This window comes from Prenolepis imparis, unplaced genomic scaffold (genome assembly GCF_030444845.1).
Source record: "Prenolepis imparis isolate NDT839.2.m4 unplaced genomic scaffold, iyPreImpa1.0 SCAF_3, whole genome shotgun sequence".
Lineage (NCBI taxonomy): Eukaryota > Metazoa > Arthropoda > Insecta > Hymenoptera > Formicidae > Prenolepis > Prenolepis imparis.
The window spans coordinates 21,192,230-21,205,587 of NW_028141161.1; the positions used below are offsets into that span (position 1 = coordinate 21,192,230).

Below are 13,358 nucleotides of genomic sequence, written 5' to 3' on the forward strand. Positions count from 1 at the left end.
AGTGTATTAAAAAGATCTTAAGTGTTATTTTATGCATATATGTTTTTATTTAGAAATATGGCATCTAAGAAATCTCAACGTGTTATTTCTCGCCTCTGACGTCACGATTCCAATATGGCCGCGGTGAGCACCCAGGAGCCTTAAATCTCTTCGTAATTAATAAATATAAAGAAGTAAGGATTCTTATACACAGATACTTAAATTTGCTGAATAAAATTAAAATTTCGCAAACAAATACTATCCTTTTCTTTTCTCTTCTTGTTTTGCAAACTTAGCTTTTTTATTTTTGTTTGTAATAGAGTTATTTCATATATTGTAAACAAATCAATTTAAAAAGCAGATATTATAAGCAATCTACCGATAGTTAATACTCATAAAGAAATGTTTTATATATAATTAAGCGAAAAAAAATCATGAATTAATCAGAAGTAACACACACACATACAATTTGCTAATTTTCTTATGTTTTCGATTCTTTCCTCAAGAAAAATATTTAAAAAAATTTGCATATTATTATTCTTGCAGGCCACCCCATACGTGAGTCAAAAAAATGTCGGACTTACATCCAGGAGGCGAGCCCTTCTTCATGGTGATCCTGTAGGGCTGATAAGTATCGCCCGGCTCTACCTTGCCGTACATCGTCCGGTCCATCGCCATCTTTCTTTAACGACTCACATACACATACGCACACAGACGCAGGTCCCTCGTCTGTGTATATCCGCGAGGAGGAATCGGCTACGCGTGCGTACGCGTGCACGTGCGTTCACTCACGTGGCGCTCGTCGAGTAAACGATGACATAAGCCCCCTCCCCCTACCTTCGACAAAGTAATTACGGTACTCGACGTTGCGTGACGGCGAATTGATGCTAATTTGGCGAATTAACGCAATAAGAGACGTCACTTCCGAAACGACGCAAGTCCGACACGCTATATAAGAATCATCGAGTTTTATAATTTTGTAAAGTGTGTTAATGACAAAAAATTTCCCGTTTTTATCTGATTATGTACTTTGTACTTGACTATAAAATGGGAAAATTTTTGTAAAAATATTTTTGTAGAATATGCAAAAAAAAATTTTATATAGAGAAATTCAAATTATATTCTTCTCCTTGGTTACAATTGTTAATAAATAATCAATTACCGAGATAATATTTCGCGAGAATAAAAGCCTATTTTCCTATTAATGTTTGTGGCTACGGGGTAATGAACTCTGAAATATCTAGAAGTGCATAAGGAAGAAGCGGAAGAAGTGAAGCAACTCAAAGTACTGCGTTGAGCGAAATGATTTACACGACGGTTCAACGAAAGAGAGAGAGATTGACCCTTTACTGTGTTAGTAAAGTTCAAATGAACCGCGGATTATTTTAGACTACTAATTTTAACACCGTATAAATTTTATTTAATTCGCAATCTCACAAAGTTCTCAAATATCTCTCTAAATCAATAAATCAAAAGCTAATATACTCATCAGAGTAATATAATTTCCTCGAAATGTAATTGTTATTGGCTACAAATTTTGTAAAATTTTTTCCAGAAGCTAATTGTCAACCTTATCGACATAATTAAGAGACAATTAATTATGTCGATAAGGTTGACAATTAGCTTCTGGAAAAAATTACGGTACTCGACGTTGGTCTTTGATGTCTTTCATTTAAAACTTGTAACCTTCAGAAATGCATTTTCGATGCAACGAAACGATATTGATAATTAAAGATGTACACAGAGAGAATTTTCTCTTAGAATTTACCCTGAAAATCATGGGAATCGTGGAACAATGATATGGAAAGAATTTTATGAGAATTTCTTTGATTAATATTCATCATGTTTAATTAATTTTACTATGCAGTTTAGTAAAATTAATCAACCATATGTTTTATATTTTATTGTGATAGATATTAATCAGAGAAATTCTCATAAAATTCTTTCCATACCATATTGTCCCACGATTACCATGATTTTCAGGGTAAATTCTAAGAGAAAATTCTCAGTGTACTTAAAAACGTACTTAAAAAAAATTGTTCCGGTGTATATGTTTATAATGAACTTCAGGAAAACATATTACGTCCACTATTTTGTAACTAATTATACTAAACTACTAATTATACTAAAATGTTAGAAACTGTAGAATTTAACAGCGCACTGACGTATCTCCGAAACGAGGTGTCCCTTTGACAGGTGACAAAGACACGATATCTTTCCTCGAAAACAAGAGTTTTCGAGTAACAAGACGACCGACGATGAAAACACGCGGAAACGTGGAAAACTTGCTCGCGACTGCACGATCACGACGTCTTTGGCGACGAGAGCCGGCGAATAAGAGTAAATCGAACCGGCGCACGCGGGTGTATTTCCGGCGCTCACCCGCGCCTAGTGTCACAGAGGGTTCTCTTTCGGTCTCTTTCGGTCTCTTTCGTCCTGGCCCGCTGTCTCTGCTTTCATAGAAAGGGAGACATGGCATCGCGACGTATAGAGAGGGAAAGGAGAAAGAAAGGGAGAGAATGTTCTTTATAGGAGAGAAAGATGGGTAAATAGATGGAGGAGAAAGAGAAAGCGTCGCGATGAAGAAAGATAATATTGCAGGAAGAAAGATAGAAATATAAAGACGAAAACAGAAGAGACGACAAAAGAGAGAAAGAGACATTGTGACAAGAGGAGGTGGATAAATATATAGGGAAAAAGAGAGAGAAAATGTCACGATGGGAAAAATAGAGAAAGAAGAGATAAAACGAGAAAGAAGGTCGCGACGAAGAGAGTCTTCGAAAAAGAAGAATTAGAATTAGAGAAACGGATAAAGAAAGAGAGAGAAAAAGGAAGAAATAAATAGACGTCGCTACGCTACAAGACAGAGGAAAGAAAGAGAGGGAAAGAGAAAATATCGCGGAAAAAAATATATCGAAGATTACAACGAGATAAACATATGAGTCATTACAAAATAACACGGCGTGATTAATACTACACAGAGAGAATTTTCTCTTATTATTAGAATTTATTCTGAAAATTATGGTAATCATGCAATATATGGTATGGAAAGAATTTTATGAGAATTTCTCCGATTAATATATTTATCACAATAATAATAATAATATCTATTACAATAAAATATAAAATATGTTTGATTAATTTTACTATGCAATTTAGTAAAATTAATTAAACATATTTTATATTTTATTGTAATAGATATTATTATTATTATTGTGATAAATATATTAATCGGAGAAATTCTCATAAAATTCTTGATAAATATATTAATCGGAGAAATTCTCTATATTTTATATTTTATTGTGATAGATATTATTTTTATTGTGATAAATATTAATCGGAGAAATTGTCATAAAATTCTTTCCATACCATATTGTCCTACGATTACCATGATTTTCAGGGTAAATTCTAAGAGAAAATTCTCTCTGTGTACTATATATTAATGAAGAGTAAAATATTGATACTATTTTTTGCAAATTTTTTTTAATTTTTCGAGTGATTTTCGATGCAATAAAAATATGTATCGCCGATCAGAATTATCGATCCACTGTGTGTACTAACATCATTATCGTTATCAAGGTTACCATGTTATCAACGCGAATATCCATCCTACCGCCGAAGATTAGCGCGTTCTACAAATTACGCAACATTCATCTCCTACATGAATTACATATCTTACGCGAGAAAATCCGTATATCTATTTCGAGAAAGATCGAATCAAAGCAGTCTGATACACAAAAATAATAATAGGAAGATAAATTCTAATGTTTACTCGCTTAATCAGAGCTTCACACACGACAGATGACGTTTAAGGTACACCAATTATATAGCCTCTGCGACAAAAAAATACGTGCCATTCACCGGAGTTTGTGCTAATCACTAATTAAAATTAGAACACGGCCGCGAACAGATGCGTCGATTAGAAATGCAAAACGATATCTGTGCCAAGAAATATTTTATTTATTTTATATTTATATTCAATTATACTTAATTTTTTAAAAATTGTATCAATACACTTACTTGGAATTACTCTAATTATATTTCCTTTCACTTTTTATATGTTATATATATATATATATATTTATATAATTCTCTAATGTAATTTTATATGTTTTCTTCTAGATTTATTTTCGAGATTATATCTTTTTGGCACTGATGTGTCTTGCGTTTCCAATTTACGAACCTTTTCACATCCCTTCTCACGTCACGAATACACTGCGAATGGCGGTACCATAACAAGTGCGTGACAAACTAATGTACAGTTGGTATAACACTGATGCAATGAGACCTTCTCGCCATATAGGAGTCCGAGATAATAATTACGCTCTCGTGCCCCTCTCTAACGACTTTTCCTCCCCATTCCTTCTCGCCGCGAATATTCAGCATGTTTTATCCGCGGATTTATAATGTCCGACAGTGTCCGACAGTGTCCGACACGTCGCTCGTTAGCGAACCGGAAATGAATCGAGAAAGAACTGCCGTCGAGACACGTAAAAGAGCTTTCAAGCCCCGGGGTTGTATTGACAATTAATGTATGAATGTCATCGCGTATATAAAAGGAAAATCGTGACGTGACATAATTTAAAATTACTATTTTTTGCATTATACACACACATGTAAGAGTACTTTTAGGTTTTAATTGTGTTAATGAGTAAAAATAAGAAAAAAATATTATATATGAATATTATACACTATATACAGATATGTATATCATGGGAATTATATTTTTGAAATATTTTTATATCCAATAAAGAGGCGGAAGAAAAAAAATTATAATAGATTTATGATAAAAATAGAAGTCAATATCACAGAGAGATGTTTCTCTTAGAATTTACCCTGAAAATTATGGTAATCGTGGAACAATATGGTAAGGAAAGAATTTTATAAGAATTTTTCTGATTAATTATTTATCACAATAAAAATAATAATATCTGTTACAATAAAATATAAAACATGTTTGATTAATGTTATTATGCAGTTTAGTAAAATTAATCATTATTGTGATAAATATCATTCTTATTGTGATAAATATTAATCAGAGAAATTCTCATAAAATTCTTTCCATACCATATTGTCCCACGAATTTTCGGGGTAAATTCTAAGAGAAAATTCTCTCAGTATAGTTACAACATAAATGAAAATAATATTTACCGATTTACTAAGATAAAACATGAGAAAAAAACAAACGAATTAGATAAAAATATATTATCAATCTGTTTTATGATTCTATTTTATAATTGTATATGAAGCATTTTTTAAATATATTGTAAGTACGTATATATTTTTTCAATATATTGTGTGTCATATGCATCATCTGCGTTTAATGGATCAAAGGTTGTTAGTATGACGAATAAAATATCGTATATAAATGCGGGATAAAATACAAGAAAAATCCTAAGCAAAGATAATATAAAGTTAAAATTAAACCAGTGATTATAAAATTATTAATTGTCATTATTGCGTCATATTTTTTATTGCAAATATGCATTTTAAGAGATTAATGATTAATTAAAAATTAATAAAAAACAAATTCAAGAAAATGGATGTTGCTTTCTTTTACATAAAATGCTTCTCATAAATATCCGAAAATTCCTTCAGATGATGAATTTAGATCCTCCTTTTTTGCCAAAAATTCGATACAAATATCGTCATAAGTTTATATAACTTTAAATTCTCAATCCTGAAATTTTATAAATTTCCGCGAAACAAAGTATAGGTAAAATTAATTCGAAAATTAGAAAGTATCTTCTACAGTATCGATATATCGAATAGAAATCTCAATATTCGTAGAATTTATTTAAGAAGCGATTTATTTATGAATCTATTAATCACTTATTGAAAAACAGCTCGCAACGATATATCTTGAATGAAAATAATTAGTTTAGCTTAGATATAAGCTTAGCAGTATCTTATATTTGCAGTGTTTACTGTTATCTAAATAAAATTATATAGATGATCATCTAGATGAAATTTTGGCGTTATCTTATCTTTATATAGATAATTAAAAAATGTATTATCTATATCTGCATCTTAGATAAAAAAAAGTGTTATCTTTACTAAATTATCTAAAATAATATTCAGATAATTTGATTTAGAGTTTCATAGCACATGAAAATATTTTAAGTATAGTAGAACTTAAGCAGTAAACGATAAAAACTTATAAATAAAAAACTATAAATATATTTTTATATCTCTTATAATTTCCATTTTTTTTATTTTACATTACATTTTTATTTATTTAGATTTTTTAACTGTTTACATAAGCGATTTTAAAAATAATATTATCTGGAAGTTATCTAGATGAATCGTCATATAATTTTATCTTTTATCTAGATATATTTAAAACAAAATCATCTTCATCTTATCCAAGATGAATTCACATATTTTTATCTCATCTTTATCTAGCTAATTTTAAAATCATCTAAGCACAACACTGTATATTTGTAATTCAATAAAATTCCAGCGAATTTTTATGCTTGACAGACTCAAGTAAAAACGTATCTCAGACTGTCAATTTTCAAATAATGATATACTGACGTATTCATACGTCAATAAATACGAAAATATTTACAGATGTACATTTGTACATTAATAAATCTCGTCAATATACCTTCGATGAAAAACGTAACGGTATCGATACCTCGAGCATATTCGCATTCCTCCGCGCTTTTCACAAGTTGAAATGAAAACGGGTCTCGAAGCGTGAATGTTAAGTATTTTCGGCAAAAGTTGAATCCCGCCAATACTCGATACCGATATATACCGATTTATACAATCGTGGTATCGATAAACCGCGGCGTCCCCCATGCTTGACAGGCGTCCTAACGCCTTGGAGGTTAGCTCGGCGCTTTTCGCACCAGATTACCAAGCGTTTTTACTCACCCAGATCGTCCATGATGTGCTAGCCGGGCGCGGAGAGACCCCCGTCGCACGAAATTCCGGAAATATGCGCCTGGCCCGTCGTTCGTACGCGAAATCACGAAAAACAGGCGCAACGCGCGCGCGACTTATCGCCTCGTCGTCGTCGCGCGCTGGAGGCTGCAGTCTGGACTGGACAAACCGCGGCTCACTTCACGGCGAACGTCAAACATGGAGGCTCCGGTCCTCGACCGGATCAGGAGCCGACCTGAGCGTTACGGTGCCCTTCAACGCACTCGAGCGCTGGAAGAAATATTTTCCATCAGAATATAATAATTATTAATATATACATGAGAATAAACAAATTTTTTTAATTCAACATTTTTACACATTCTTATAAACAAAAAACATGACATATTAATGTGACATAGTAAAATCTTGAAAATAAAAATAAAATAAAATTTTGAAAAGAAAAAAATTGAAATAAATTTGATAACAATAATTTTATTTACTTAAAAAAAATTTGTGTTAAAAAATCATCTTATGAATATAAGATGATTTTTTAACACAAATTGAAAAAACCTTTAAAATTAAACTCTTATAATATACAATTATGATTCATATTATTTCTATATTTGTTATTTATTAAAGTATATCTATTATAATTAATAAATATTCTTTGATTCTCTTCATATATATAACATGTTATTCAATAAAGTAAAAAATTATTGCAAACATTAATAAACACATTTGAAAAAAATCCTAAATAAGATGAATCAAATCTAAAAATATTTGAATTGTTTAGCCCAGATTGTCTAAAGACAGAAAATTATACATATGTGATTAATTCCTAAAACGTTTTTTAAATATTTAGTACTACATAAAATGATGATATTGACTCAATAAATACCATTTATTTAATCTTTCGATGCTTTAGAAGTTCTCATGGGATGGTTGCGTTTTCAGCCATCGGGGGGTCGCATATGTCCAACATTCTTTTCGTGTTATTTTCTCGTCCCATTGACAGCTATTATCTAGTTTGATCTTAGCAGGGAAATTGGATACTTTTGTTCTTTTTTTTTTTTAAGATTGGAGCCAAAACCAGCCAGGCTCAGCATGCGCTTCCTTATTATATATCCTATATCCTACACATTGAGCGCATCGTATGCCAAAAATTTTACAGAAGCCAAAATTTGTCAAATACTAATTCTAAATCATAAATGCGCATGATTCGAATACGTTCTTCATACGTATCTTTATGTATCGTAATTTTTTTATATAGTAACTTGGATTTAATATGCTATATACATATACACATTTTTGATAATTGGTTAAAAAGTAAAGGAGGAGAAATCTCCATACGATTTCGACACAACTTTTTTCTTCTTTGTAGCGGGTTCCGCATTCGCGTCCCACTTATCCGATCTAGAAATCAGATTAAGTATTAAAAATAAACAAAGCATAAAACATTGCATAAATAAGTCAAGACAATAACTTATAATTTGGAAAAAATTTGATATCTTACTTCTCCTGTTCCAATTTCACATATTTCCCTATTCCGGATCGATAAATCTTCTGAGTGTCATTTTTGTCTTTTTTGTCTGTCATTTTGCTCTTACTTGCTTCTTGAGCTAATCGTTCCATTTCAGCAGCTCTTTCTGCAACGAGCTGCTCATCGGCTTCTTGGAAGGGATCCACAAAGACTTGAATACGCTGTATAACTATATCTTCTATCGGTCGATCTTTATTGTCCACCTCCACCTTCTCGATCGCGTTCAACGTGTCCAGACCTCCGACTATCTTCCCGAAGACTGTGTGCTTGCGATCGAGGTGTCTGCAGGATCGAAACGTGATGAAACTAGAACGACATTGATAATATTAATAAGGAAAAACAGATACGATATAATTGTATGATACAAGTTGCTTCAGTTTAATCTTACAATTGGGATCCATTGGTGTTTGGACCCGAGTTCGCCATAGATAAAATTCCTCTGCCTTGATGTACCAAATTTGGCTTGAATTCATCCTCAAACGGTTTGCCCCAGATGGATTTGCCGCCATTACCTGTGTTAGTCGGATCACCTCCTTGAATCTGCAAAGGAAAGCGAAATATTTCGATTATAAAATTAGAAAAATTAAAGTAGAGCAAAATAAAGAAAAAAATGCACAAAACAAACTCTTGAAACAAACTGTTCTCAAGTAAAATATTTAAAACTGAATGTGTATTCACCATAAAATTTCTTATTGATCTGTGAAGCTTTGTGCCGTCGTAATAACCATTGTGACAGTGTTTCATGAAATTTTCACAAGTCTTTGAAACCAGGTTACAGTGTAGCTCCAGATTCAAAGTTCCAAAATTTGTAAGTAATCTTACATAGCCTAAGTAAAAATAAGAAATAAATATTTTTTTATTGCAAGTTTGAACAATTTAATTAATAGTAACATAATTATGATAACATACCCTTCTTTTTGACTCTCTCATATCGCACCAAATCTTCTGCGATTACAGCTGCTTGATGGGTAGTCTCTGCTGGCATTATTGTTGAAGTAAAGCCTGCGGCCACTGCACCAGTAGAGTAATGTGCCTATTTATAAATAAATAATAAAATAATTGGCAAAAATGGAAACAAAAAGCCTTCTTATTATTGCAAATATACAAACAGCGTTAAATTTGTCAGCCTTCTTAGATGTTTCATTTTTTTCGCTACTTTTTGTTGGTTTATAATCTCTCTCCAATTCTGCCAGAATTTCCTTGGTTTCCATAGAGACGGTTTTTAATTTCGCATTTGGATTGTTTCGCTCTCTCACAGTTTCTGAAAAAATATCGTTTATATATATATTGTATAGTATATAAAAAAATATTACATAAAATTATAATATTTTCTAGGCTAAGTAAAAAGTTACCTTCATCTTCTACTTTTATATTATTCTTAATATGATGAAATGTAGACAAATTGAATTTCATTGCATTGTTCGGATCTTGAATTGTGATAATATCCTGGCGTGTAAATGGCTGATCATTTATTAAATCTTTATAGTTTCCAGCTTTTATGTTTAACTGTTCAACAGCCTAAAAAAATAATTCTTTTACTGTATTTCTTACATATATTACATAGAAGACAATTATAATTAATAGCTCATAATAAGATTATAAGAAAATATATTATAAAATAAGAGTTTAATAAGAAATATATGAAGGCATTTATATATATACTCACTTCATAAGAAAATACATTTCCTGTAGTCTTAATGGCGACAATGTGCGAATGTTTTGTGAATAATTTATAAAGAACAGGACACTGATATTCATCCTGCACATTTTTATGAAAACTTAATTTAATTAGACTTTTTGCATCTAATGGTTTCCCGGTTATAGGATTGTGCTTATATTGTTTTAAATAAGCCAGAATAGCTTCTAGCTCAAACACATTGCCATGTGGGTCGCAGTAAGGATGTTCGAAGGGCTGCAGAGACAAACAGCAATGATCATATGGCAAACGCCTGAACGTTTTCTCTTCGCTCGTTTCTAGAGTTGTCCCCGATTTTCTTCCACCGTACAATGTTGACCATTCGGTGTACGTTAAATACCTGAAAACAATTTTTTAGATGATTAAAAATTTTAAGTAAGATATTTTCATAATTGCATATATTTATGTGGAAGATACAATGATTGGTAACACTAGAACTTACATCTTATCTTTCTGATGCTGACGTTTCCCCATTTTGAAGTAGCTTTGTAACTATTTTAAATGAGAAACTATCAAACAATACAAAATTATGAAGAAACTTTTCACGAAAACTGAATTTTGTTGTCTATATCCTTTGTCCATTGATTAGTTTACACAATAGAAATACCATCGAATAGAGATTCTCCGAATCTAATTTCAATTTTTCACTGATTGGTCAATTCCACGTTAGATCAAACATGGCGGAATTAACCGCCATATCTTAAAATCAATATTTTAAGGAAAGCAAAAAAAAAAGAATATTTATTATACATAATAGGGCCGGTTTCACCATCTCCGATTAACTCAATCGACCGATTAAACTATATCTTTGTCTCTTTTCAGCTACGTTCTTAAAAAGAGACAAAGATATAGTTTAATCGGCCGATTGAGTTAATCAGAGATGGTGAAACCGGCCCATACATATATATTCTTTTCAAATAATTAAAATATTCAAATATTTAACATACAATAAATTCTCAGAAAACATATATTTTTTTTAAATTTGTCATTAAAAATTATTATATCAAGCTTATATCAGTATTAAAAATATTTTTCACTTTATTAACTTTATTTATAATCAAAGATGTTAAGTTAAATTTTTTTTTAATATATAAGCCTTAATTTCTTAAATTTTTTCTTTTAACTAAAGCAATTCATAAACATTCAATTAGTAAATATAGTAAGTAAATTTCAATGAGAACAAATTTTAAAGATTAACTTAAACATTAATTCAAAATAAATTTTACTTTAATTGCTGATATAATAGCAATGCTATGGGGACTTTCAAACTAATAGCCTTTATATTCTATATATTTAATGACTTTTAAAATAAAAGATCTTAATATGAAATATTAAAACAATAAGTTAAAAATACATACTATTTGTATTCCCATCTTGTGTAAATTATTTCAGCATGAAAATTAGGCCATATCATGTGAAATAAAAAATAAGTTATTTACAAAACAAACTCTTGTGTGAAAAAAAAAACTTGTTAAATTTTATGAATTTACTTGCAATATTTTTGTCCGTAAATAATAATGATATTTTACTATACTTTATTATTGTCACATGCATGTTTCAACTCAATAGTTTGCATAATTGTCTCGTAAGACCATTTACAGTCATTTCCACTAAGAATTATAATTTGATCTTTATTAAAGATTTTTTCTAAGTTAGTTTTTAATTTTTCATAATTTTTATTGCTTTCTCTCAATCTTTTTAAACGTTCCTTCAAAATTCTTCTATATCTATCACTTTTTACTATTATTCTATTAAACATTTCTTCGCGTCTTTTCATGGCACTTCTAAGTTTTTTACATGTTTGTTCGCTCTCTTTCAATAAAAGTTTTAATTCTTCGCACTGTTTCTTCCAATCTATTTCTTCCTTCTCGTTTGCAGAAATAGATGCATTTAAACAAGCTTGCGACATCAAAAGCAAATTGATATTACTTTTTTTATCATCCACCAAATTATCAATATCATTTTCACCTGTATTGTGATTATAGACCAAAATATTTGTATCCAGTTGATGAGAAGGGAAAATTGTCGGCACAGCGTTACATTTTAATTTCTGTTTACCATCACAGCGAACTTTCTCCCACATGTCCTTAGAAAAATGTACCTGCATAGGATTATAATTATGATTGATACATGACAATTTATTAAACACATATTCCAGAAGGATTTACAACCAAAGGACCCCGCACCGGTCATAGGGGGAAAATGTCTTTCTGCGGATTTGGCTAATTTTTGGATATGTAGTTCTCGTCATTCTGAACAAATGTCTCAATGGGCAGAATGATCTAATGAGCCATTTCCGTGCTACAAGCCCTGAAAGGTCCAGATTTAACATGCAAAAGTATAAGTTTTTCGACTCGAAATAAGGAAGGATGGATTTTTTTTCTTCAATTCTTAACTGTATTGATGACAATTATTGTTTAGAGTCGTATAAAGACAACGGATGTATGTAGTACAGTCCAATCTATGTGGATTTATAATGTATGTCAATTATAAAAGTGGACATATAATGTGTATGTATAAGTTGAATATATATTTATTGATATTATATATATAGTTTATAACATCCGTTGTCTTTATACAACTCTTAACAATAATTATCATCAGTACAGTTAAGAATTGAAGAAGAAAAATCCATTCTTTATTTCCACTCGAAAAACTTATATTTTTACATGTTAAATCTGGACCTTTCAGGGCTTGTAGCACATTGAGCCAAACGGCTCATTAGATCATTCTGCCCATTGAGACATTTGTTCAGAATGACGAGAACTACAACATATCCAAAAATTAGCCAAATCCGCAGAAAGACATTTTCCCCCTATGACCGGTGCGGGATCCTTTATTACTTACTTCGCATATGCGACTATGTGCCTTGGGTTCCCAATTTGGTTTACCAATATTGGCGATCCATAATGCTCTCCGTTCGCGATCTGTGGGAAAACTTCTCATTGAAAATCCCTTGGCGGTTGAATTAGTACAACCGGACACGCAACAACCCGGCATCTTCTCAGAAAAAATATCCAAATCCTCTCTGATCAATTCTGTAACGATCAACGTCAAAAGTGACAAATGTCAACTTCTAACTTTATATCTAACTTCTCTTTATTACTTACTTATTTATTTTTTCTTTATTACTTTATTATTTATTTACTTTTCTTCTTTTTATCTAACTTCTCTCTGCTGTCGGTTCCAAGTTCGATGAAGCGAGATACGATAGTTCGTGATGCCCTCTAAAAACAGATGAGCTGTTCGCACTATTTGTTTGCAGTTCAGGTT

General features: G+C 31.1%; 3 protein-coding genes across 8 annotated transcripts in view; all 3 read right to left on the reverse strand.

Moving 5' to 3' along the window:
* Pax (paxillin) overlaps window positions 1-7,889 on the reverse strand; it is a 34,616-nt gene extending 26,727 nt beyond the window's left edge. Inside the window, exons 1-2 of one of the 5 annotated variants that reach the window (XM_083034447.1) lie at window positions 7,748-7,889; window positions 6,862-7,140 (exon numbers count right to left, since the gene is read on the reverse strand). In XM_083034447.1, coding sequence (XP_082890573.1) covers window positions 6,862-6,874 — 13 coding nt within the window. In that variant the 5' untranslated portion in view covers window positions 6,875-7,140; window positions 7,748-7,889. Of the gene's footprint in view, window positions 1-563; window positions 1,018-4,162; window positions 4,245-6,861; window positions 7,141-7,747 lie in introns of those variants that run through there. The other 4 variants (XM_083034441.1, XM_083034440.1, XM_083034439.1 and 1 more) reach the window with 4 other exon arrangements.
* On the reverse strand, window positions 7,875-10,684 carry LOC145934148 (RING-type E3 ubiquitin-protein ligase PPIL2). The gene is made up of 9 exons (XM_083034473.1): window positions 10,528-10,684; window positions 10,056-10,425; window positions 9,742-9,907; window positions 9,499-9,650; window positions 9,299-9,422; window positions 9,068-9,216; window positions 8,778-8,929; window positions 8,363-8,695; window positions 7,875-8,262 (listed from the first exon to the last, which is right to left on the reverse strand). The coding sequence occupies exons 1-9, from the start codon at window positions 10,557-10,559 to the stop codon at window positions 8,169-8,171; spliced, it is 1,572 nt and encodes a 523-aa protein (XP_082890599.1). The 5' UTR covers window positions 10,560-10,684; the 3' UTR covers window positions 7,875-8,168.
* Window positions 10,685-11,349: 665 nt separating this feature from the next.
* Window positions 11,350-13,337, reverse strand: LOC145934159 (uncharacterized). 2 transcript variants are annotated; one of them, XM_083034493.1, is made up of 3 exons: window positions 13,234-13,296; window positions 12,933-13,123; window positions 11,350-12,186 (listed from the first exon to the last, which is right to left on the reverse strand). In XM_083034493.1, the coding sequence occupies exons 2-3, from the start codon at window positions 13,083-13,085 to the stop codon at window positions 11,614-11,616; spliced, it is 726 nt and encodes a 241-aa protein (XP_082890619.1). In that variant the 5' UTR covers window positions 13,086-13,123; window positions 13,234-13,296; the 3' UTR covers window positions 11,350-11,613. The 2 variants fall into 2 exon arrangements, with proteins under 2 accessions (XP_082890619.1, XP_082890618.1); XM_083034492.1 differs by having other exon boundaries at window positions 11,352-12,186; window positions 13,196-13,337.
* Window positions 13,338-13,358: the final 21 nt, after the last annotated feature.